At 38.0% G+C, this 25,417-nt stretch overlaps 2 protein-coding genes across 2 annotated transcripts; both read left to right on the forward strand.

Annotated features, from left to right (window-relative positions):
- Positions 1 to 1,282: 1,282 nt before the first annotated feature.
- Positions 1,283 to 21,991, forward strand: tec (tec protein tyrosine kinase). The gene is made up of 18 exons (XM_023346936.1): positions 1,283 to 1,414; positions 7,577 to 7,780; positions 9,232 to 9,336; positions 9,999 to 10,080; positions 11,631 to 11,759; positions 12,021 to 12,064; positions 12,141 to 12,337; positions 14,306 to 14,371; positions 15,701 to 15,755; positions 15,939 to 16,021; positions 16,551 to 16,684; positions 17,132 to 17,206; positions 17,343 to 17,514; positions 18,491 to 18,707; positions 18,787 to 18,851; positions 18,924 to 19,042; positions 19,465 to 19,622; positions 20,605 to 21,991. The coding sequence occupies exons 2-18, from the start codon at positions 7,643 to 7,645 to the stop codon at positions 20,686 to 20,688; spliced, it is 1,923 nt and encodes a 640-aa protein (XP_023202704.1). The 5' UTR covers positions 1,283 to 1,414; positions 7,577 to 7,642; the 3' UTR covers positions 20,689 to 21,991.
- Positions 21,992 to 22,278: 287 nt separating this feature from the next.
- On the forward strand, positions 22,279 to 24,495 carry LOC102226953 (endonuclease domain-containing 1 protein-like). Its single transcript, XM_023347093.1, has 3 exons — positions 22,279 to 22,398; positions 24,006 to 24,337; positions 24,416 to 24,495. Exons 2-3 carry the CDS (start codon positions 24,089 to 24,091, stop codon positions 24,443 to 24,445), a joined length of 279 nt encoding a protein of 92 aa, XP_023202861.1. The 5' UTR covers positions 22,279 to 22,398; positions 24,006 to 24,088; the 3' UTR covers positions 24,446 to 24,495.
- The last annotated feature ends 922 nt before the right edge of the window (positions 24,496 to 25,417 follow it).

The raw sequence follows: 25,417 nt of genomic DNA on the forward strand, positions 1-25,417 counted from the left end.
CGACGGAACTGATACTAAACCAAATTAGAAATAAGTAACTAACTGTTAGCATCTTGACTTTTACCAGTTTGCTTTTGGTTTGGTTGGTAAACCCTGAATCTGATGACCCGGAGAGGTCAAACAGGAACGATCCTGTTAGCTGAACCTCCAGAAACAGAAGCGAAACCCAGTGCAGGCTGATGAGAGAGTAAAGGTTTCCTGTTGGTTTGGAAGGACAGATGTTGGGGTTGGGCAATATTTGACCACAAAGCAGATCTTTAGGCTACTTATTACCACTAATCTGTTGATGTTTAAACATAGTTGGTTTTATATAAACTCAACAAGGTGGTTGGTAAAACTCTCAGTTCCTTAAATGTCTGTCTGATGCTTCATCTACGAAGTTTTATCCAAACAAAAATAAGCAGTTTTCCCAAACTTTCCTCACATTTATTACAAGTCTGGTGCGTTCAGGGCCACTCCGGCCCACAGAGTGATGAACGCACCGCCAATGGAGACACGCTCAGCCCCGCTGCAACAGAACCGGACATGAAAAGTCAGGATTTTATGAGAATAAAATAAAAATTGTTTTAAGAAAAAAAACCTCATAATAAGTTGAGAATAAAGTCATGATTTTATAAGAATAAAATACTAACATTACAAGAATATAATCATTATTTTATGAGAATAATGTTATAATATTACAAGAACAGTCCAATGTTTTGTGAAAAAACTTGAAATACTACGAGAAAAAAGTCATAATATTTTAGGAATAAATACAAAATATTACAAGAATAAAATGGTGAAAATAAGGTTGAAATAATATGAAAATAAAGTCAGAATATTTTGTGAATAAAGCCTAAATATTTCGACAATGAAGTAGAAAGAATAAGAAGAAAGTCAAAATAATAGAATAAAGTCATAATTTTCAGACAATAAAGGGTAAAATTATAATAATAAATTTTGAGAATAATATTGCAAACAATACGAGAATAAAGTCAAAATAATACAAGAATGTTATGATATAATTTTATAATTTTATTTGTTAAATCCGCCCAGAAAACCACATCATTTCTCAGCAGAAATTAATTAAATAAATGATTAAAATCCTCCATCAAACTTTGACTTCCTGCTAAATTTGTAACATTTTTTCACAGTGAATCTCCATTCTGTGTAAATTTCACAGATTTTCCATTGCAGCTCCAGTTTCACGCCGTGACCTGTTTCCTCTGCTCTCTGTGTGACTTCGCGGTGGCGCCTGTGAGCAGGAGGAAGTTTTTCTCTCCGTGTTTTTTGGTTTCGTGCTGCGCTGCGTGGCGTGGCGCTGCGCGGCGTGTCCGCCCCCTTCCCTTCCCTCCCTCTTCATTTCCTCAACCCTGCTGCTTCACATCGTGAGGGGCCAGAGGTTCGGCTGCGACCCGGAGCATGACGCGTCAAGGTAAGACGGAACATTTTCACCGCTTCGCAGTCCGAGAAAACGCGGCCGGTTCGGTTCTGATCGGACTCTGGCGGCGTGGAAAACCCAAACAAGTCAGAGCCAGAACTTTAAAAATCACTCGATCTGATCAATGAAAAAGACATAATCAATCAGAGAGATATCGATCCAGGCTGTAGAGAACGAGCTTTACTGTGTTTTTCTGTTTCTGCTGATCTGAGTGTAAACTGTGAACACCTGAGGACAGGTGCGATCACGCTGGTGTTGCGTTCAAATGCCGTCGGAAACACGTTTTAGTCAATCAATTTGCGAAACTTGCGCACCGTGACTTCAATAGAGAGTTTATTTAAATGTTTTTAATCAAAAACTTGTTTCGATTAAGCAATTAGAACTGAAAATACTTAACTTTAAAAATGAACGCAGCTTGGTGAGGAAGTCTGGATTTCCTTCACAATAAATGACGGAAATGTGATTTTTTTTTTTTTTTTAAAAAAGTGTGTAAACAAAAACAACAAAAGGTGTACTTGCTGATGACGTCACAGGAGGACGTGATGTTTGAGCGGATCTGCTGGTTTTAGGTGAACCTTCAGTTATACTCAGGTTTCTGTGATTAGCTCATGTCCGGTCCAAGATGGATGCCGCCGCAGAACGATAATTACATCGATAAACAGATTCATTATGACATATTTTACCTCATTTTGCTCCCATGTTGGCTTTGATTTCAGTATTTTAAATATTTAATCTTTTAAATTAGGGATGTCAAACCCATTTTGTACCAGAATATTTTGATAAAACCCATAAAAAATCTGTTAAAACTTTAATAAATCGCTGCAATAAGTACTTTTTAGTATTTGATATATCTTCACATTTTAAAATTTGGTATTATAAAGATAAAAACTGCTTTGATTTTATTTTATTTGATTGACTGAGAGTCAAGAGGGCCACATAAGAAGCTTTAACGGGCCATATTTGGCCCCCGTGCCTTCAGTTTGACACACGTATTGGATAATTGTTCCGTTTTTCCAGATTTTCGTCACATTGAAAGTTTCAAATCATCATTCATATCTAAAACTAAACAAAAAAAAGCCTGAAGTGCAAAATCCAGTTTTCCAACGATGGATTCAGCAATTAGGTGAAGAAATGTTTCCAAACCAGCGTTGAGGTAAGATGGCGACTGAAGTCCAGAAACACTCAGACGTCCAGAAAGCATCTGGACCACAGAGGGACGATTACTCCCTCTGGTTCTGGACGCTGTGCAGCCCGAACAATCTTTTTTCTTTTCTTCGTTTTTCACTTTCAGCCGTTGTTATAATGCGTAACCGTGGCAACAAGGTGTTGTTTTTACAACTGGGAGCAGCTGATTAGTGTGTCAAAAGATTAAATAATATCTGAACTTTGACCTGGAGGAGTTAAGAGTAGCTTCTTGGATGTGGAGAGAGAAGCAGAAACATTTAGAGAGGAGCGGCGAAAGCAAAGGAAGAGGATTAGCAGAGCTAGCTAACAGCTGATGATGTCATCCTGGACTTTTTCTGTTTTATTTGGAACATCACGTCTACCGTCTGAACACTGAGCTGGTAGGAAGTCATTAGACTGTCTTCAGTCAGAGGCTTCTTCAAAATCGCTGCAATACTGACTGCTACTGGAGATCCTTCCAGCCGTCCACAACATCTGAAGAAACTCAGATTATACGAGTTATCGCAACATTTAATTACCTTTTAGGATAAATAACGTTTTTTAAATCAAATTTATTTTAACAACTTTAAACTCTTGAGTTCCTGAAATAACTTGAGGGCAACCGTTGCTGCCAATTGTTGCACAACTGGTTTTCCAGTTCAGAGAGCAATTAAGTTTTCATGAAAACCGACGTTTGGTTGGATAGTTTTTTATTTCCTTCATGAATGAATGAATGCATGAATGCAGTCCCCATTTAAAAACTGTGTAACCATGTTGTTTACTGTGAATAATAATTTTATTAGTAATGTAATTTAAGATTGACATTTAGGTGTTAAGATTTCAGCTTTTTTCTGCAGAAGTTTTGCACATTTCAGCCAAATTGCATTGAAAAGGTAAAACTTCCTTCAGAAATCATAAGTCATAAGTTCTGGAGAAATTCTTGAAACCAACTCCAGTTAGTCATGAGTAAATGTTGCTATGCAACAGTAATTTCCGTTTCACAACTTGGCATGGACCCAAACAGATTCACAGTTTGGTCCAGAGCAGTTTTAAAGGCTTTGCTGTTTGTTTGTTTTTTAAAGAGAGACGGGATCCCAGTGAATTAGAGGTTGATTGTTGTTTTCAGTATCTTCCTGCTGGAAACTGTTTTTAAGCAGGATTTTAAAAATGCATTTCTTCTTCCTCCAACCTGCTCTGAGCTGCTGCCGGGTCTCTGCCGACCCGAGCTGCGGTTCTGAGCGGCTCGTTTGTTCTGATTCATTGCTGTTGTCTCTTTAACCCCGATCTCATTCAGTTCCTCTCAGCAAACATCAATTCTGCGAAAGAAACAACTTCTGCTTCGTTAAATTTAAGTCTTAAACGTTGATGCTGCAGAGGCTGCTGCTGATCTGAGGAAGTGAGTTTCGTTTTTTATCCCGCTGAATAAAAAAACTGATGTTGACAAACCTAGAAATGACATTTTTCTCTGAGGTAGGAAGCAATAATCGAGTTTCTCTTATCAGCGGCTCTGATGGACGTTGGAATCGCGTTGAGCTGGAAGCCAAACGGTCGATTCATCACATTCTTTCTTCTGTTGGGATAAAATATGCAGCTTCATTATGTCAAAAAAATTCAGATTTAGATTACAGACATGTGGTTACGGTGGGAGTTTCTTCTCTCAACTCTCTAATATATCACAATATCATCTGCAAACAATGTAATCCACAATGTGCAAATACAAAGTTTTACATTCAATATGTATTACTATTATAATTATTTAGATTTTTACAGATATTTTTTCAGATTTCATATGTTTTTCATGTTCCACTCTTTCCCATATTTATCTAGTTTCTAGTTTTGTCTTTTTTTTGTGAAGTGCACAAACTTTCTAGTAACTTCCCATCGAGATTTAAGAGATTGTTTTAAGTTAAGAATTCCTTAGCATGAAGAACAGGGGTTTATTTGTTTCAGTAGGTAACGTCTCATTACATACGGAGTCCCGCAAGGCTCAATACCAGGACTTTTTATTCAGTACACTGCAAAAACACAAAATCTTACTAAGCTCCTACATCTTGGTAAAAGTTACTTATAAGTTAGTTTAGTCTTATTTCAAGTGTAATTAGATTTTTAAACTAGACCAAAAATACTTGGTAAGATTTTGTCTTTTTGCAGTGTATCTTTATGCTAATTCAGGTTATTACAGGAAATAAGATTATGTGTCAAATCTATGCAGATGATACACAGATTACAATGTCAGCAGCAGGCCTGACGCAATAAATAAATTAATCACATGATACATTAAAACAAAATAATTTCCATTTGCTTTTATTTTCCACTTTCTACCAAGAACTGGATGATAAAAATCTTCAGTCTGATGTTTTAGTTCCAAATAACTTCTTACCACTGACAGTTTATTTGCAGATACTTTATAATTTAATTTACTTGTTAGTTTTGGTTGTTTGTTTATTCTGAATATTTAAAATGTCTTCCAGTTCCAGTGTTTAATATTCATCAGAATTGAAAGTTTATTGTTATTTAAGAACATATTCTGAACTCATTATTCCATTGTTTCTGTTATTTCACTTGAAAATGGTCAAAAAACAACAATATTATCGTTTATCGCGATAACTTCTGGGACGATTTATCGTCAGTGAGACTGGTTCTGTTGGAGTGAAACTGGTTTTGTTGGAGTGAAACTGGATCTGTTGGAGTGAGACTGGTTCTGTTGGAATGAAACTGGTTCTGTTGGAATGAAACTGGTTCTGTTGGAATGAAACTGGTTCTGCTGGAATGAAACTGGTTCTGTTGGAATGAAACTGGTTCTGTTGGAGGGAGACTGGTTCTGTTGGAGTGAAACTGGTTCTGTTGGAATTAAACTGGTTCTGCTGGAATGAAACTGGTTCTGTTGGAATGAAACTGGTTCTGCTGGAATGAAACTGGTTCTGTTGGAATGAAACTGGTTCTGTTGGAGTGAAACTGGTTCTGTTGGAGTGAAACTGGTTCTGTTGGAATGAAACTGGTTCTGTTGGAGTGAGGCTGGTTCTGTTGGAGTGAAACTGGTTCTGTTGGAGTGAAACTGGTTCTGTTGGAATGAAACTGGTTCTGTTGGAGTGAGGCTGGTTCTGTTGGAATGAAACTGGTTCTGTTGGAATGAAACTGGTTCTGTTGGAATTAAACTGGTTCTGTTGGAATGAAACTGGTTCTGTTGGAATTAAACTGGTTCTGTTGGAGTGAGACTGGTTCTGTTGGAATGAAACTGGTTCTGTTGGAGTGAGAGGAAATCTCATGACCTTTGACCCCCCAGGATGTAGTTGACCATTTTCACATGTTTAAGGAGGAAACCTGTCACCAGCTGATTGTGGCTCAGGGAATCAGTGACCACATTAGTGAGGTTTATTTTCTAGGGACATTTTGCAGCTTTGAAGCCAAAATGGAGGAATTTCAAGATTAAAAACTGACCCGATTTTTAAGGGACAATAGATGAAAAATGGCTGATTGTCCAATTCTGGTGCATTTAGAGCAGTTTTAGTTAATGTGCTTTGGTCTCAATTTGCCCTTTTTATGAAGGATTAATTAGTTTACAGATTTCTGTCTCCATTATTTGTTGTTTTTGATGTTATTTTGGATATTTAAAATGTCTTCTAGTTCCAGTGTTAAATGTTTGTTAGAATATAAAGTTTATTGATCTTTGGGAGGATCTGATTGCATAGAGAGCCGTTGTAGATGGAAAAAAATAATAATTTTTGTCAAAAAACTGATATTTTAACATGAATCTACAAAATTTTCTAGACAAAAATAGGAAATTTCTGAGTCTGAAAACTCAAAGATTTGTTAGAAAAAAATCTGAAATTGTGAGACTAATCTCAGTAATTTATCAGGAAATTTAGTAGTTTGAAAAGTTGAACATTTTCTAGAAAATTTCAGAAATTTTCTGAAATTTTTGAGAAAAAACTTCAAGTTAAAAAAAAACTTTTTCTAAAAAACATTCTGGAAATAATCTCAACCCTCAATAACTTCTGGGAGTTTTTACCATCCAGTAAAATTTATGGTGACAGATCAACAGTCGTGATTGTTTGTAATATTTGACGATATTTTTGTTTCACATTTTCTAGAAAGGTTCGTGAATTTTCTCCAAAAATGTGACTATTTTTGAGGAAATTGTTAAAAATCAAAGCAGATTAACGTCCCACTTCTAGTAGCTGCGTTTATCCAGAACACAGACGGAAGTGAGAACCGGTCCAGAAGCTGAAACCGAATACGGACCGGGTCGACTTTTAAGCAAAACGTCTAGAGTTCTGGTTCAGGAGCCGGGTTCTGTTTCTTCCTTTTCTCTCTGTGTGCAGAACTATTTCCTCTCAAAGGCTTTTCTGGTCACTCTGACCCGGTTCTATGAATGAATGACCCATTTGTCTCGCTTTTGTGGAACTAATTTTGGAGGAACAAGTTCCAGTGAAAGTGAGCAGCACGATTCACAGCAGCTGGTTACAAACTAACAAGATCAATTTCAATTTATGTACAAATAATAGAAAATAAATTCTGTAAAATCTGTTTATTCTCCAACTGGTAACAAGTTTTCTTTCTAAGGAAACTCACTCATTAATTTGGAGGTTTATTCTTCCTCCCAAGCAAGCATGTGGCGACAGTGGACGTGGTTTTCAAAGAATTTTTAAAAATTAAATCTGAGAAAGTTTAACATGAATTTCCAGACTGAAATTTTTTAAAATTTTGCAGCTGCAAGAAATCTTTTATTGTGACTATTTCTACCATTTTCATCGTTTTTCCCTGTTTCTGTTTTCACAACACCATGTAAACGTCACTTTTTTTAAGTCTTCCTTTAGATTTTCACTTGAATTTTGAGCTGGGCTTTGACTAGGCCACTCTAACGCATGGATATGCTTTAATTTAAGACATTTAATTTATCTCTGGCTGTAAATGTAAAATATTTTTCCAGAAACGATGCGTCTTTAGGCCAGTGTTGACGTTTAAAGTCACTGCTGCTGCATTTCCTCTCAGCCCAGCTGCGTCCCTTCGCGGCGTAGCGCCATGGACTGACGGACAGATGCTGCAGGTGGAGCCAGAATGAGTGCCGATCCGCTACTGCAGGAGACGCTGATCAAGCGTTCGCAGCAGAAGAAAAGGACGTCGCCGCTGAACTACAAGGAGCGAGTGTTTGTCCTCACCAAGACCAGGCTGACGTACTACGAAGGGAAACCAGAGGTTGTAATGTTTTCCTTCTTTTTTTATTTAAAAACAACAACATGGTGGCAGCTCAGCTTTACACTCAAACACAGGATTTCAGTTTGAACAGAAATCTGGGTAACATATCGCTGGACCTGTCGCAGTAAGAAATAAATTAATTAATCGCATGAGAAATTAAAATGGAATCAATAATTTCCATTTCCATGATTTATTGCTTCTTTCTACAAAAAACTGAATGATAAAAAAGTCTTCAGTCTGGTGATTTGGTCTCAACTAACTTCTTTTTTTTTTTTTAAAGGACAATTTTATTTGTTTGTTTACTTTGGATATTTAAAATGTCTTCCAGTTCCAGTGTTAAATTTTCATTACAGTTTAAAGTTTATTGCTTTTTTTTACTATCCCATCACCATTACATTACTTGAAAATGGTGTCAAAACAACAATAATATTGTTTATTCACAATAACTTCTGGGACAATTTATCGTCCAGTAAACTTGTTATCATGACAGGCCTACATGTAGCCTGTACACTGCAAAAACACAACGTCTTACCAAGTATTTTTGGTCTAGTTTTTAGTGCAAATATCATCCTGCACTTAAAAGAAGACAAAACTAAATTAAAAGTATTTTTTCAGAAAGAAATGGGAGCTTTTGAAGTAAAATAATTCCTTAATATTGATGAAAAATTACTATTTCTTTATGAAAAGTTACTTTTAAGTTAGTTTTGTCTTTAGATATTTCAAGTAGAAGCCAGATAAATTTACTTGGTAAGAATTTGTGTTGTTTTCAGTGTATCTACAGTGGTTCTCATCAAGCAAATGCACTTCAAAATGTTGGTCAATGTTTCATTTACTGCTGGGTTTTAGTCTCGATTTAAAGACACTCGGTGTTTTGACTGTTTTGCAGTTTTCTGGACGTTTCTTCCAGATTTGTGGTTTGTTGAGACACATTTGTGAAGCTGAATGCTAATCCTCCATATTTGGTTCTGGTTCTGGGGATGCAGAGCAGAACCAGAACCAGAACCTGAGAGGTCTGGAAGGTGATAGAAGACTGATTTTATAATCGTCTTTATGTGTTTCTGAAGATTCAGCTTCAACTTTACTATTATTTTAACCCTTAATCTAATACAAAACCATACAAAAATTATTCATGTAGATTTAAAAGGATTCCATTTTTATCTAAACATTTTATTTTACTGTACATTAGTGACAGTTACAGTTTGGTTTGAAAGAAATCCAGTTTTACGCCCACATGTCTCTACAGTGAGGCGTCAAAAACTGTTCTAGAGGAAATGACAGTTTTTTTTAGGTATCATCATCAAGTTAAAAAAAGAAAGAAATGAAACAAGCGTTTGCTCATTACTCATCTGATAAACTCAAGCTCAGAAACCAAAGTGTCTGTCGGCTGACAGTGACATGTTGTTGTGAAGAAACAGCAAAAGCATTTCTGACGCATTTTTTTCCATCAACAGAAGAAGTTCAAGAGGGGCTCGGTGGAGCTGAGCCGCATCAAATGTGTGGAAATCGTGAAGATTGGAGGTGGGAATATCCCCTGCCAGAACAAATACCCGTTCCAGGTAAAACAAAAACACGCAGCGCCGCTGCATTCTGCTAAAACACGAAGAAAACTGATGTTCTCATCGCGTTTGGAGATGAAAAGGCGTCATGCGTCTGCGCCGAGATAACAATCAGAGAAAACCTGCCGCTGGCAGAGCCGAGCTGCAGCTGCTTTAACCTGCAGATCAGCGTTTCGGCTCACTGAAGAGAGGAGCTGCAGTTACTCCCACACACTTCTTACCTACAAACGTCCTTTTTCCATCCTTCACTGCTTCCCGGTCAGACCAACTGACCGTAAACACGCTAAACTTTAACTGGATTTATCATTTTAACCTTTATTTTCCCAGTTTGTTGCCGAGTCGCTTTCTCCAGGATTTTTATCTTGTTACTGAATCACATTAATCTGCTTTCTAACCCTAAAACATTCCATAAATGAAAGAATGACTTTTAACGTTTAAACTGGTTTTAGAAGTATTTATTTTAAAAATTAGCTATAATAATTTACACATCTCTTTCCAACATGAAGTCTGACTACTGTAGTTGTTCAAAGTATTGCATGTTTAGTTTATTGCTGAACATTTTTAGGCCTTTTCAAGACTTGATGATTTGGACCAAACGTTTGGACCAACAGATTCACCACATCTTACCAAATCTTCCTGAATGTTTCTGTGTTTGTGTCCAGGTTGTGTACGATACCAACACGCTGTATGTTTTCGCTCCCAGTCAGAAGAGCAGAACTCTGTGGGTCCTGATGCTCAAAAATGGTGGGTCAAATAAAAACAAGAACCAGTCAAACTGAAAGTTTAGCAGACGAGTCATGAGAAAAACCAAGATGGCCGCCTCCAGTGGTTTAGAACCACTGGAGGATGCCGGGGGGTAAAGGTTCCCTGGAAAAGTCTGGAAGTTGATTCAAGTGTTTTCCAGGTTTGGATAAAGAAAGAAAATTCACTCTTTCATCCATCCGTTTGTTTCCCATCGGCTGTCATCAGCACTTCTGTAATACTGGATTTTTCTGCAGAATTTAACTCAAATTCATTGATGAAAATTTCACATTTTCATGGATTTTTTTTCCTGTAGATTTTATCTGAGATATTTGATCAATTAAATAATCTGCCAGGCTGCTGTTGGAAATCAGAAATGGGTTTGAAGGGGAATTATTATGCAAAATTCACATTTTTGTTCCCTTTTTGGTCTCATCTGCTTCTAAAAACACCTAAAACGAAAATCACCTCGCTGTTTTAAGCAGTAAGTTAATTGTTTTTATTTCACTTATTTATATTTATTCATATTTAAAATACATCACATTTATGTATACATATATTTTTTTTAAAAAACATCTTGGACGGTTTAGCTTGTTTACTAATAATTAATTTCCCCTTTGGGGATCAATAAAGTAAATTCAATTCTATTCTATTTTTTCATTTATTGGTGTTTCGATAGATTAACCGTTTTGTTACCTAGCAACCCCAGCAGAATTCCACTCGTAACCTAGCAACCTAAGCGGAACTCCAGCACGCTTGGTCAGCTGTACAATGGCTGGTGGAAAAGACAAAGTGTTTTGTTGTTGACTTGCCATCCAGAAGCTGTAACTGTTCATCTGTTTGCAGCCATTTTAAGGTGGAAGTGTAAATTTGGAGTTTGGGGGGCGTGGCCAGCAGCAGCTTCCTTTGATTTAAAGTGACAAGACACCTTAAAGAAGCTCTTTCTAAATGATATATTACAAAAAATAAATTTTCATGTTTTGTATAGGCCGTAGAGCTATTCTAAAAAAGAAAGTACAAAATCTTACCAGGTACTTTTGGTTTGTTAGGAAACATAGTGGGTCACCTTTAATCTCCCTGGTGTTGGACAGTAATGGACGCCGTTGTTCTGCAGCTACTGGACCGGATGAGGTTCTGTTTACCTCCATAATGTTTCTGTTTGATCACGTTCTGATGATCATGGCGTTGAGGGCAGATACTCTGATGTTACCCTGAAACGTTTTCACACTTTGAGCCGCACTCTGGGACCGGTTCCTCTGCAGCCCCCTCTGTTTCCACTGCGCTGTCGCTTTTTCTTTTTTTTAGCTCAAAGCGCTCACTTGGCAGGAAGTGGACCGTCTGTCTGCAGACTGATCTGGTTTGATTTTTTAACACAGATCCACTGCAGTCGGTCAATTTATCCGTTTCGACATCAAACACTAAGCATAAAACTAAATTTATACCTACTTAATTTGATCACATAAAGGCAAAAAATTATTAATACAGCAGAAAAATCCTATATTATTATTAATTTCTCCTTCACGTCTTCTTTTTGTTCTTCTTGCTGCTTCCAGAGATCCAACACAACGCAGGCGTGCTGCTGAAGTTTCACCCCCAGTTCTGGCTGGAGGGCCTCTGGCTTTGCTGTCGCCAGGCAGGCAAACAGGCGCCGGGCTGCGAGGAGTACAACCTGCTGGGAGACAGTAAGCCCCGCCTCCTGGCTTCCTGTTCGGTGTGACGCGGCGTCATCAATCAGTCATTTAATTTAGTCAACTGTGCTGCAATTTTATGCATATCCACAGAAAGTTGAGAGGATGGAAAAATGTTACATAAGTGTAACATTTAGAGCTTCTTGAGAACCATTCGGCTCGAGGTCAAAGGTCACAGTGATCCGGCCAAGAAAGACGAAACAGAAACGTTGAAACTTTCTGCTTCACTGACGGTTTCTGTTCCTCTTCCTCTAGTTTCCAGAAAACCTTTGCCTCCGATTCCTGAACAGGAAAACACGGTGAGTAAACAAAACGAGCAGCAGCAGCCGATGAATCAGAGACGCTGACGCAAACTCTCCGTCCTGCTGTCCGCAGCGCCGGCCCCGACCTCCTCCGGTCCCGCAGGACGAAGACGAGGAGGATGACGAGGAGGAGGAGCAGGAGGAGGTGGTGGTGGCCCTCTACGACTTCCCAGGGATGGAGCCGCACGACCTGAAGCTGGTCTGCGGCGGAGAGTACGTCATCCTGGAGAAATGTGACGTCAACTGGTTCAGGGCGCGCAACGAGTACGGGTGAGAGGTCACACACTGGAGCAGAGGTCACGCAAAGCATGTTAACTGTCCGCCATTTTGGCTCTGTGAGCCAAAATCATAAGCAATCAGGGGTCATATTTTTCCAGTTAAGAAATCTAAATATTTTTACTGTAAATCTTTATCGACCGGTCGATCGCAGGAAGGTTCTGAGTCGATTTCGGCAACAGGTGACAAACTGAACGAAACCAGGAAGCAGAGACCAGAACTTCCTCTTCTGACAGGCTTATCAAAATATCCACTAAGATCCTAAATGTTTGTAGCTTCATTAAAGAATAATAATTCAAAAAATCAATAAAGTGTGTTAAAATGAATAATCTCAGTAATTATTGTTTCAACAAGGTGTTGCGCAATTCAGTGTGTTTTGGTTCCATTAATAAAAAACAAACAAAAAGCGACTCAAAGACCGACTGACTGGCAGAGCAGGAGTTTAAATTATCTGATCAACCATCGCTGTGATCACTGATTAATAATCGAGAAATAAATATCAAGCCTGGAAACTTGATATCGTAACGGACTGAATGTTATGTTTTTAACGTAATCTCTACTCGGCTTGCGGGAAGCAGGCGGTTGCCACGGTAACAGGTGTACTAAAACTACAAAGAGAGAGAGAGAGTAAAAAGGTAGGAGTGGTTTTGAGTTGATCACCTGTTCAGGTTATTTTACCTTTGTTTACCTTTGCTGTGGCTCATTACAGCCGCTGTAGTTTCTAAACGTTGGACTAATTACCTCGTTGTTTACGTCATTCACAACAAACATCAAATAGAACAAATATATTTCATAAAATTTTAACAAACAAACCAAAGTTCAGAACTACCATAACTGACTGACTGGCCTCAGGTTTGCAACCAGCTTGTGACTGAGAAACCAGTAACCTCCTCCCAGTGTCAGAATCTCACTGAGGAAGAAACTGCATTAGATTTTCTATCACTTTATTATTTCTGCTATAACTGATGTAAATTCTCATATAAAATAAGTCAATAGAGTTTAATTTACAGTTTTTATGTCTTCATGTCATGAGGAAGATCTCAGCCGGCTGGTGAGAGAAAAAGTAGATCTTGGTCTCAAAAAGTTTGGACGCCCCTGATTTAGGCCATCTACACCAAGCATGATATATTTATAAACTATAAAAAATGTGCATGTTTGATGATCTAAAAGTATCTCAGCGAAGTAGCTCATGTCACGAATATAGTTCCTGTCACATTATCCCTTGACAAATTTAATTTCGTACTTATTTGTGCTCATAGTTTGTGTTACAGTACGGATGGCAATGGAAAGTAAACTCTGTAGCACCTTAAATATTTAAGTGCTTTACACTAACATGCTCTACTGCTGACCCAAGCTAGTCAATGTAAAACTAGAACATTGTTGTTATGGATGCAGATGATGCAATCTACCTGGTTTTCACCAAAAAGTCAGAACCAGGTATTTTTGCACTGCAAAACCACAAACTCTTACCTAGTAATTTTGTCTAGTTTTAAGTGAAATATCTTACTACACTTGAAATACTTACATGAAACTTTTCAGTAAGATATAGAAAGCTTGTTCTAAATCAATAATTCATTAATATTGATTAAAAGCAAGTAGTTTCACTGGCAGATTATTTCACTTATGATTAAAAAATTTTACTAGTGAAACGAGACATTTTTATCAATATTAAGGAATTATTTATTTAAAACAAGCTCCTTTATCTTGCTAAAAAGCTACTTATAAGTTAGTTTTGTCTCATTTCATATTTGCAATAGAAATTAGACCAAAAATATTTGGCAAGGTTTTATGTTTTTGCAGTGTATTGTCTCAATGTAAAGAGCTGGACGCCTCAGTAGGAAAGGTGGTTAAATTAATCCAATTTTCAGTTAAATATGTAAAAAAATTACTTTGTGCAGAATAAAGTAGATTGTTTTCCCACTGTTTGTACTTTTTAAACTAGATATTTTGGGTTTGTTTCAGGGAGGAAGGCTACATCCCGAGTAACTACGTGACGGAGAAAACGTCTGGGAACCTGGTGGAGTTCGCGTAAGTGGCTTAATTATTTCCTAGTTCAAAGTTGAAACCTGCTGCTGATTTCATCTAAATGTCTGCAGGTTTCATCAGTCATTAACTTTATTAACTCGCACTGATCATAAATTTAGTGAAAGGGAGATCGACTAAGAAGATTGTGTTTATTTAATGAAAGTAAAAGTTCACTTTGATGTCTGTTGCTACTTAAACTGAAACTTATTTTTATTTCCAGCTGATGTAGAAGTAACAGCAGGAGTGCCAAGAGTTTTTTTATATGTGGTTTTTGTTCAAATTTATTATTTATTAACATTATGAGAGGGCATTTTCCCTCTCATCCTAAACATTTTTCTTAAATTTTTAGTGTGAATGTATTTTATTAACTGATCAGGATAAAACCAAGAGATGCTATAAAAACAATATTTTGCTTCTACTTTTCACCCAATATTTAAAGTTTTAGGTTTGGCCCTTCACAATGAAAGCTTGAAGAGACAAAAACAAGGTTAGCAATAACTTTGTATGCAAATAATTCAGCATTGGATAGTAGTAGAAGAAGAAAGACAAGTAAAGCGGTGAGTTTGTCCAGTAGTTAAATCTGAAGCAGAGTAGCTACAGAGCTAGCCCAAGATAAGCTAACTCTCTCATAGCTCCTGCTTGTTGCTAAAACGTTTTTCTCTTTTATAGGTATAAGCAGGAACCATAGTTGCCTGCAAACACTTCAGTTATCCTCTAAAAACTCTTATAATGGCTTATTTTAATATTTAAAACACCAGATACACCTTGATAAGCAGTAATACAGGCAATAGAAACCATTAGCGCTAACGTTTACGGTTTATTTCATTGCCGCTCTTCGAGGATTCAGCCAATCAGAGCCAGGTAAAAAGCAAATGCAGCTCCTTGATTGGCTGGTTTACTAAGTCCAGCCAATAAGGCGTCAGGTAGCATTTCTGCTAAATATTTCAGATTTCCAAGTTGGATTTTCTTTCAAATCTTTTAGATTTGCTGCAAGAATTTGCAAACAAGTGATTTATTTACAAATAAAATGTGTTGGTTTTTTTTGCTGTCCAGTTTCGTAAATCTCAGGTTGATTTTTTTAAGACACAGCGCAGCTAAATGACTAATGTGCTTTTAATGCGCTAGTTTTACTGTAAAGGCTACAAATATGAACCTAAACCAACTTCACCTGCAGTTGTTTTTGTTTCACAAGAACCTAACACTTATTTTGAATTTGTCATGCATTTTAAAAAAAATAAAAGTCACATTTAGGTTGACATTTATTACAAAATATAAGGTAATCTCTCAGATTACGTGGTAAAAGTGATAAAAGTCTTATAACGTTTGTTTCAGATGGTACAGTAAAGGAGTAAACAGGAACATGGCTGAGGAGCTGCTGAGGAAGGAGGTCAGTGTTTATTATTATTTATTTTCTGCTTCTTTACTTTTATCAAACGTAAACCTTCATAATCTGACTGATTCAAACGCAGAAGCTTTGATTTAAATCTCATCAGTTAAATATCAATCAGTTTATCTGTTAAAGAAAAATAACCAATATTTTTGGTTTGTTTGTGTTTGTCGCCCCCTGCAGGACAAAGAAGGAGCCTTCATTGTGAGAGACTCCAGCCATCCGTCGACATACACCGTCTCTCTTTACACCAAAGCAGGATCTGGGTAATAATCCTGTTAGCCTTGATTTTACTTTTTAAATAACTGGTTTCTGCTGGTTTTGTCCGTTTTAGATTCTTGACAAAACTTCTGTTTTAATTCATTTAATTAATATTTAGCTTTTTAGATATATTTAAACTCCTGATTTGACTGGAAATCAGGGGTTTCCAAGCTGGCTCTTGGATTTAGGCCATTTTTAAAATTTAAATTAAATATGTTAATTAAACCAAACCTCAGTTGTGTTGAGTAAAGAAGTTTTGTCTTGACCAGTTCAATATTTCAACCATTTTTCTTTACAACATAGCCGAAGTTTAGTTATAATGAGCAAAAAACATCTGTGAACACCAATGTCTACCTCAGATTCCCAGCTTTAGTTAGGTTTGGACTAGGCCGTTATAACACATAGCAATAGATGTGCAGTGATAGTTTTCCTCCTCACCTTGTGTTTTGCTTACAGACCAAAAGGTCCGGTTCAGTTTAACATGGATTTGTTTCTATTCCTCCCTCTGATCTGCTGTTTTGTTGTGTTTTGTAGGGAAGGAGGTCCAATGATTAAACATTATCACATTAAAGAGACGCAATGCACGCCCAAAAAGTTTTACCTGGCTGAGAAACACCTGTTCAGCTCCATCCCTGAACTCATCGAGTACCACAGCCACAACGGAGCCGGTAACAGAAAACCCAGCAGAATGGAGCTTAGCCGATGCTAACCTATGTTATCGCTATGTAAACCCATGCTATGCTAACCAATACTAAACACAAACATTACATCTAAGCTTTATGTTTAATTATTTTCTTTCTTTGAAAAGCTGTTTAATCAAACTCAAAGTTTTAACACAATCTGGCGTGAGATACAGAGAGGATTTAATTCTCTACAGGGCAGCATCATGTAAAATTGACTTTTTTTTAGCTTTACATCATATTTAACATTACTCCCTTGATTCTTTCATGACTGCTTGAGAAATCCTTCAACCTCCATGGCAACAAGTCAGCTGTGCTAAACGCCTGGGTGGACGTAGCTTATAAAATGGCACAATGTGGCTGGAAAATACTAATTTTTGCCCCTTTAAATATTTGAATAGCAGATAATTTATGTGTGAATTTGTTCTTCTTCAGGTCTTGCAGCCAGGCTCAGATATCCTGTAGGAAAGCAGGACAAGTCAGGTCCATCGACGGCAGGCTTCAGCTACGGTGAGTAGCACCGCCAGATTATTTTTAATCTTTCTAAAGCCCTGAAGGCCTTTACGTCGGACTTTAGTTGACATATTTTACAGTATTTTTACCTTCACCTGCTCTTCGTCTAACCCTGGATCTGTTGTATCTGCAGAAATGTGGGAGATCAAACCGAGCGAGTTGACCTTCATGAAGGAGCTGGGCAGCGGTCAGTACGGCCAAGTCAGGCTCGGCATGTGGAGGTCGCAGCACAAGGTGGCCATCAAGACCATCAAGGAGGGCGCCATGTACGAGGAGGACTTCATCGAAGAGGCCAAACTCATGATGTAAGGACCAGAAAACGAACAAAACTAGAATTACTAGAGTGGTGTACTCTTAAATTGTCGCCATCTAGTGATTAGTGAAAGGTACTGCAACTAAAAACATTTTTAATAATCAGATTTGTTAAAAAAAACAAAACAGATTTGAGTTGGGTTGGAAACATGTTTCCAGTGTTTTCCAAAGTGGGTGGGAAAATAAATTTTGCTTAATGGAAAAGTAATTTCTTTTTCTAAAATGTTTTTGCGCTATGATGAAGTGTTTAAGTCAAAATTGGTTTATTTTGCTACCCTCCAATGGAAACTCCTTTTTCGCATCATACGAGTCAAAAGATCAACAACCTGATGTTACTACTGGCGGAAACCACGAAAAAGACAACAGGAAGTAGTTGGAACATGCAGTGGCATATTTTTAATGACATGACGTGATTTAAACACTTGTGTGATTTTAATTCTGTCTCTTATTTAACAGAAACACAGCAATTCCAAAATAGTGTTGTTTTTTTTACGTTAGCGGAATATCGACAAAGTTGTAACGGAAATGCAGCCACTCAGCGTAACTTCCTTCTTTTCAAAATGTAAACAACGATGGAGTAGCCTCAGATTTTTGCGATTGTAGCATTTGTCCATCTTTGGTAAAAGACTCCAAGTCATTTCTCCCACTGGCACCAGACTAGTGTGTTTGTTTTGGTTGTATTTACCCAGAATGCCCTGTGCTGTAGCCCACTTCCTGCTTGTGGAGCGGGCTCTGGTTCGCTTGGTGTTCACATATGGATTTGAAATGAACCAGAGTTCACTTCAGCTAAACCGAGACAGAGACTTTAAGTGGACCAGAGTTTGTATCGGAGTCCATTTGCGCTTCCACAGACGATTGAACCGAATGCTCTTGGTTCAATTAGAGCAGACTAACGAGGGTGAATGTGAATGAACACAAAAGCCTGGATTTTCTCATGACGGTCCGGTCATTCTCTTGCCGTCTCTCCAGGAAGTTGTCCCATCCCAAGCTGGTGCAGCTGTACGGCGTCTGCAGCCAGCAGAGGCCCATCTACATCGTCACAGAGTTCATGCAGCAGGGCTGCATGGTGAACTACCTGAGGCAGCGGCGCGGCAGCTTCAGCCTCGGGTCGCTGCTCGATATGTGCCTGGACGTCTGCGAGGGCATGGAGTACCTGGAGGCAAACAGCTTCATCCACAGAGACCTGGTACGTCTCTTCACTGGTTCTGACTGGGGCTTTGCAACCACTGCTGCTGGTTCATTTATGAGCTGTTTGTCTTGTGAAGGCGGCCAGAAACTGCCTGATGAACGACGCTATGGTGGTGAAGGTTTCTGACTTCGGCATGGCCAGGTATGACTCTATATTCTGATTATTTTCATATCACTCAAACAAATCCGCGGCCATTAAACGCTCCTCTTGCAGATACGTCTTGGACAACCAGTACACCAGCACCAAAGGCGCCAAGTTTCCTGTGAAGTGGTCTCCGCCTGAGGTCTTTAACTACTGCAAGTTCAGCAGCAAGTCGGACGTCTGGTCGTACGGTGAGGGTGTTCAAACCGCATAGCAACACATTTACACATCAACACCCGAACAGAGCTGAGAAACTCACTCTTAAATGAGTCAACGTTAATTGTGCTAACTCTAAAACGATAAACCAACATGGTATTTAGAGGAAGCTAATGCTAAAGCTAGCGTAAGCTATTGCTAGACTAGCAGAAGCTAAGTGTTTTATTAGCAGATGAGCGATGATGTTCCCAACACTGTTTTCCAGATTATTTTATTGTCAGACAAACTAAACCTGGAAAAATACAACAAAAGCATTGGGTTGGTTCTGATCATTATTTGAAAACAGATATTTTATTTTTTTATATATATCTACGTTGTCTGATGTTAAAACTTCTTTGAGTTAAAACAAGAACATTTATTTGAAGACATTAACATGCTTGTGTTTGTGTGTGTCCAGGCGTGCTGATGTGGGAGGTGTTCACAGAGGGCCAAATGCCCTTCGACCAAAGTCTCAATCACGAAGTGGTTGCCATGGTAACCAACGGCCATCGGCTGTTCCGGCCCAAGATGGCCACGGCCGCCCTGTACGACATCATGCAGCTCTGTTGGAACAACGTAAGTGGAAGGAAGAAAAACTGTAGATATTTGCTTTTTCAGCCTTTTTCTGTGACATTTTACGGCTTCGCTGATTTCAGGCCCTGATTCCATTTTGCAGAGCAAACGGCACAAATTACATGCTGGGATTTTTCACTTGGCACATTCCTTTGGAGAAAATTTTAACATGGAGTTAACAAAAACAATATGTATTAAAGTAAATAATCTGATATATTTTTAGTTTAAAAATAATCTAAAAAGAAATTCTGACTATTGTCAATAAGAAGATTACATAATGACAAAAGTGGGACGAGGTTTTATGTTTAACTGCCTTTTTATTGAATATACTTTTTACAATATGTATAGCAATCCTGTCTGTAAATGGTATTAATTGCATAATTTTTGTTTTTATGGACTGCAGATGGAAATTAGCACTAATATTTTCATATGTTTAATAATAAAAGGTCTTATTTACAGAGTTATGGTTATTCGTTACTGAATGTGTAGCGCCATCTGGTGGACAGTTCTGTTATTTCAATCCTTAACTTCGAATTAAAACAGCAACAAGAGACTTATTTTATTGTTGTAGATAAAAGAAATTTATTTTGTTGTTTTAGCCAGAACAGAAATGTATTTATTTCCTTTACAACATTCCTGTTTTCTGTTTTGTAAAACTATCGATGTAGTAAGTAAATATCGTTAAAGCTTCCACCTACGTTAACTGGACTGTAAATATTTCACACTGCAATAATCTCCTATTTTTGCCGAAAAGTTACCTGTAAGTTAACATTTCAAGAGTACTGAGATATTTGCACTAGAAACTAGATAAAAAATTCTTGGCAAAGTTTTGGGCTCCATTTTGGCGTTTGTTCCACAGAGCAACACAGTTACTTTATTGTTGTATAAAATGAGGTTGGAAAAAACATACCGGCCCTTTAAGAGTTCCAGATTCTGCTCTGTTTTTCTGGAGGAAGCTTCTGAAGTTTAATTTTTCTCCCTGCAGAGACCGGAGGAGCGTCCGTCTTTCTCTGAGCTTTGCCTGAGGCTCTCAGACGTTTTGGAGGACGACGGTTTTTCTTCATCCTGACCATCCAGGCTCCTCCTCATCCTTGCTGGAGACGCACCCTGCTGTCGTAACCTTTCTGACGGCTCTGTGGTGTATATATTTATATTTTAAAACCACAAACGGAAGGACAGCATTCTGCACAGTAACGCTGCTTAACGCGATGAAGCGTCGAGGAACCGACCACATCTGCTTATCAGCCGCTGAACCCGATTCAGGACGGCGAACAGGAACTGAGCGACGCTCGCCGACTGTGGAGGTTTAGCCAGGTGTCTCAACATGTTGGGTGGAAATAAATAGTTTTTACTAAGCTTCCTTTCTTCTACTTGTTGGAGTTCTTACTGAAAGTAAAGAAACTCACAAGTCGAGGGTGTGGTTTAACCGCAGCACAGACTGATTTTTATATCACTTAAGTGAAACCTAAAAAAAATATCAAACTAATTTTTGCATTTTTAACTAAATGAATTTTGTGGCCTCACAGTAGTTTAAACTCTTCAGTTTTTGACATTTTGTTTGGGATAAAAAAAGTTTAAACCTTTTAGACTTTTTTTTTTAAAGCGACATATTGTTGCTAATCACACATTGTTTCAACATATTGTGGTTTGTAGCATGTTTATAACACTGTTTACAACAGTGTTATAAACAATATATTAACGACAATAAGTTGTAAACCATCAATATGTTGCTTTACATTGTTGCTTTATAACATTTTTAACATAGTTACATTGTTTATAACAGGTTAAACTGCAACAATATTGCTGTTAACATTGTTTTACAATAACAGTATGTCGCTTTGTTACAATGTTGCTTTGTAATATATTGTTTATAACATTGTAACGACATACTGTTTATAACAATAGATTGTTGCTATACAGCAGAATATCAACAATGTTTTGTTACAATATGTAAAAAAACTAACTTTTTAGACTTTTGTTAAAGTGACATGTTGCTAATCACAAATTGTTTCAATATATTGTTTATAAAGTGGTTTTAACGGTATAACACAGTTATACTTTATAACAACAACTTTATCAAATATGTTGCTGATAACACGTTATTGTTCTCAACAATATGTAGTTACAAAGCAACATAATGTTGTCATAACGCGCCGTTTCCACAGTCAGTGATGCTTTGGGTCTCTTCTGCTGTTCATGCAGTAATTCATGCAAAGGAGCCCCAACCCAGTGCAGTTTCTTACTGCTCTACTTGCACTGAATGTGAAATAATGGTTTTTATTATCCTTACGCCATAAAACCTCAAAACTAACGTATGAGTTTCAACTTTATGAATGTACTTAACTGAAATAAATTAACTTTTTTTAACAGACTCCCAAAGCATTTCAGTGTGTTTGTTTATCATCGTTGCCATGGTAACAGTGCCAGGTCGACCTCAGCGGTTAAACATGGGTTAAATCCAGACCGATGAACACATCCGTTACCCAGAGACTGCATATAAATACAAACTTTATAGTTTCTCCTCTACGGAGTCTCATTTGGGACATTTCTTTGACATTTGGACCAACAACGTTTCACCAGACGGTCGGGGGGAAATTACAAACACGAGACATGCAGCGGGTTTCAGAGAAAACTAAAGTTAATTTCCAGTTATCTCAAACATCCGACCACTCACTCTGTCATGCGAGTGAGCCACGACTTCCTGTCATGTTTTAGGAACTCAGATTTATTTCTTCATTAAAGGGAGCAGAGACATCGTGACACATTCTGGTAAAAAGCGGTGAGTTATGTGTTGCTTTTTCAACTAAAAACACGGTGAATATGATCAGATAATACGAATTTACCTATTTACAACTTTATAAATTCAATATTTCAATTCAAGATTTTCAGTTTGTAGTTTTAATTACTTTGTCATCCCAACATACTTTTGGAAACTAAGCTAAATAGTCTAGCTTTGTTTAAAGTATACTGCAGAAACATAAAATTCAACTTTTCAGCTAGATATAGAAGCTTGTTTAAGTCGGTAATTCTTTAAAAAAAATTTTTAAGTACTTCCGCTGGCAGATTATTTCACCTGTAACATGCGAAAAATGTATTATAGGGAAAAACTCTGCCAGTGGAATTAATACTTTTTCAACAATATTAAGAAAATATTGACTTAAACAAGAGGGATTATTTGTTAGCTACTGCATAGCATACAGTAGCTATGCTATGCGGTTAGCATAGCTACTGTCGGCCTCACTGGTTGCCATGGTTACCCGCGGTTATCTTGCTGTTTTGCAGTTAGCTAGCATGTTAGCAGCTGTTGAAATTAGCTACTCTACCATTATTAAAGCACATTTGTTCACGGTAAGATAAGATCATTAGCTCTCAGTGAAAAGTGCCGAGTATCACTGAATGAGACAAACACATCCATAGTGAGCAAAGACGCCGCAATAGGATTTTGTTAAAATGTACATTTTCACCTAAAACAAACAAACGGAATTCATATGAGCTTACAAAGGACAAATTAAATATTATTTCTTCCTATTTTGGTCACAGCGGGAAATGAAGTTGTAGTTGCAGGCATTAAATCAAGAGTGCAGCAGGTTGAATCGGAGCTGCGGGAAGTTATAGAGTAAAATAATAACAGCAACAAATTGGTTTATTTAGCCTGTCAGAGAAAAGAATGTGGGCGTTTTCAAAGTCATATTTCACCATATTAGTTATGCTATTAGAACTAAACATTTAATTTCCAAGCTAAATTAAATATTTAGTTAGGAAGCTAAATATTTAGTTTGCAACTAAATTTGTAAGTCTCAGCTAAATAGTTAGTTTACAAATGAAAGATTTAGCCTGCGGATAAAATATTTAGTTTGGAACTTTGACAAAATATTTAGTTCGCAAACTAAATATTTGGGTTTCAAATTAAATATTTATTTAGGAAACTAATTATCGACTCGTGATATCTCTGCTGCAAAGTTACTTGTAAGTTAATGCACTTGAAATGAGACAAAACTAAGATATTATCACCAGAAACTAGACCAGAAATACTTGGTAAGTTTTGTTTGGTCGGTGTAGACGGGGTTCAGATCTGCCTCCGTTCTTCAGTTCAAGTTTCGTGACTTGATGCTTTATCAGTAACAACATTCAGGAAGTTACTGTTGTTTGCCACACATTTTCATTCCAGTTTATCCTGGTTATCAACAGTAAATTGAGCTCAGTTTGTTAATCAAATTATTTCAAAAAGTTTTCTCTACTAAAACACAGCAGATTGTAAATCCTCAGAAAAATGATCAGAGTTGCTAACTGGTCTAATGCAACCAACCAACAATGTTATCTGTTTGTGATATTTGACTGTTGCAGAACAGATCTAGATCGACCCACTTTTGTCTCCTCTGATTGAAGGTCATGACGTCTCAGAAGGTTGGTGTTTCCTACCAACTACAGCTCTTCTCTTCTTCCTGTCCGTACAAACATTTGCTGAAGTGATGGAGTCGGTGTCGGACTGTGACCGCTTCTTTCTTGACCAAACGCCACCGCATGTTCCTAGCATCCTGGAGGGCGGGAAGATCCTCGATCAGAACCAGTACAAGCTCATTTGCCAGACCTACGGGGAACAAAGGAGATTTGTGACGCTTTACGATGTGCAGAACGGGATTCCGGTGTTTTCCGCTTTCAAGTTCACTGGAGAAGTTTCCAGAAGGAGACCCAAGAGCGTTTGGAAGATAGAACCTCAGGTAGGCTTGTTTTCACACCTGAGAGTCCGGTAGACTCTGTTCGATTTGGGATCAAAGTTACATTTGTTATATTTTCAGATGGTGTGGTTGGCTTTCACGCTGCACTGAGTCAAACCAACCAAACCCTTTGAAAAACCTGTTGCCCTCCTCGCCTGTGGGGGCGCTATACCAAGAACCACTGAAGGGAAAACGACACCAAAACCTCTGAAGAAGACACTGAGCATAACTTCCTCCTTCACAAAATGTAAACAAAAATGGAGTGGTGTCAGAATGTAGCAGTTGTAGTTTTTCACTTTTGTCATTGGCAAAAGACCACAATCCATTTCTTACACTGGACTAGTGCGTTTGTTTTGGTTGTATTTATGCAGAATGCGCAGCGCTATAGTCCACTTCCTGCTTTTGGAGTGGTCTCCGGTCCACTTAGCACTCATGTATGCGAACCGCACCAGAGTATGTTTTGTTGGTCTGACTATGCATTCACACAACCCCAAACAAATCGGACTCTCTAGACCAGGGGTGCTCAAGTCCAGTCCTCCAGAGATACCGTCCTGCAACTTTCAGACGCTTCGCTGCTCCAACACACCTGAATCAAATGAACGGCTCGTTAGCAGGTCTGTTCAGAGCTGATCCTGGTCTGTTGGAGTAAGGATGCATCTAAAAGTTGCAGGACAGTAGCTCTCCAGGACTGGACTTGAGCACCCTGCTCTAGACAAACGAACTGGAGTTCAATTAAAACAGACCAAACAGGGCCGCTGTGAATGCACCCTAGAAAAGGGAGGAAGACGTTCATTTCACAATGAGAATAAACAAAAAGATGTTCGATGTCTTGAATTTATAATATCCAGTTTCCCTCCTCAACTACTCTTTCCCAGCTGGAGAATTGAAATAGAGTCAAGAGGATGATCCCCGGAGATACGAACAGAACCTACAACCACCAGGCCGGCGATGTGGATTACAGATCCAATAGAACATTTGACCGGGGTCACATATTTCTAGTTCCTACGCCTCAACCAAAGCGGACAAAGAGTCGACTTTCACCCTGACGAATGTTGTTCCCCAAGCGGAGTCCTTCAACAAAGG

This window comes from Xiphophorus maculatus, chromosome 14, assembly GCF_002775205.1.
Source record: "Xiphophorus maculatus strain JP 163 A chromosome 14, X_maculatus-5.0-male, whole genome shotgun sequence".
Lineage (NCBI taxonomy): Eukaryota > Metazoa > Chordata > Actinopteri > Cyprinodontiformes > Poeciliidae > Xiphophorus > Xiphophorus maculatus.

What these genes read in the sequence shown, in the direction of transcription:
- LOC102226953 (XM_023347093.1), top strand. Translation starts at nt 24,089, where the DNA reads ATGGAGTCGGTGTCGGACTGTGACCGCTTCTTTCTTGACCAAACGCCA. An exon ending in TTTGGAAGATAGAACCTCAG is followed by an intron (nt 24,338 to 24,415) that starts GTAGGCTTGTTT and finishes TTATATTTTCAG; the next exon opens with ATGGTGTGGTTGGCTTTCAC.
- tec (XM_023346936.1), top strand. Translation starts at nt 7,643, where the DNA reads ATGAGTGCCGATCCGCTACTGCAGGAGACGCTGATCAAGCGTTCGCAG. An exon ending in ACTACGAAGGGAAACCAGAG is followed by an intron (nt 7,781 to 9,231) that starts GTTGTAATGTTT and finishes TTCCATCAACAG; the next exon opens with AAGAAGTTCAAGAGGGGCTC. An exon ending in GACGGCAGGCTTCAGCTACG is followed by an intron (nt 17,207 to 17,342) that starts GTGAGTAGCACC and finishes TTGTATCTGCAG; the next exon opens with AAATGTGGGAGATCAAACCG.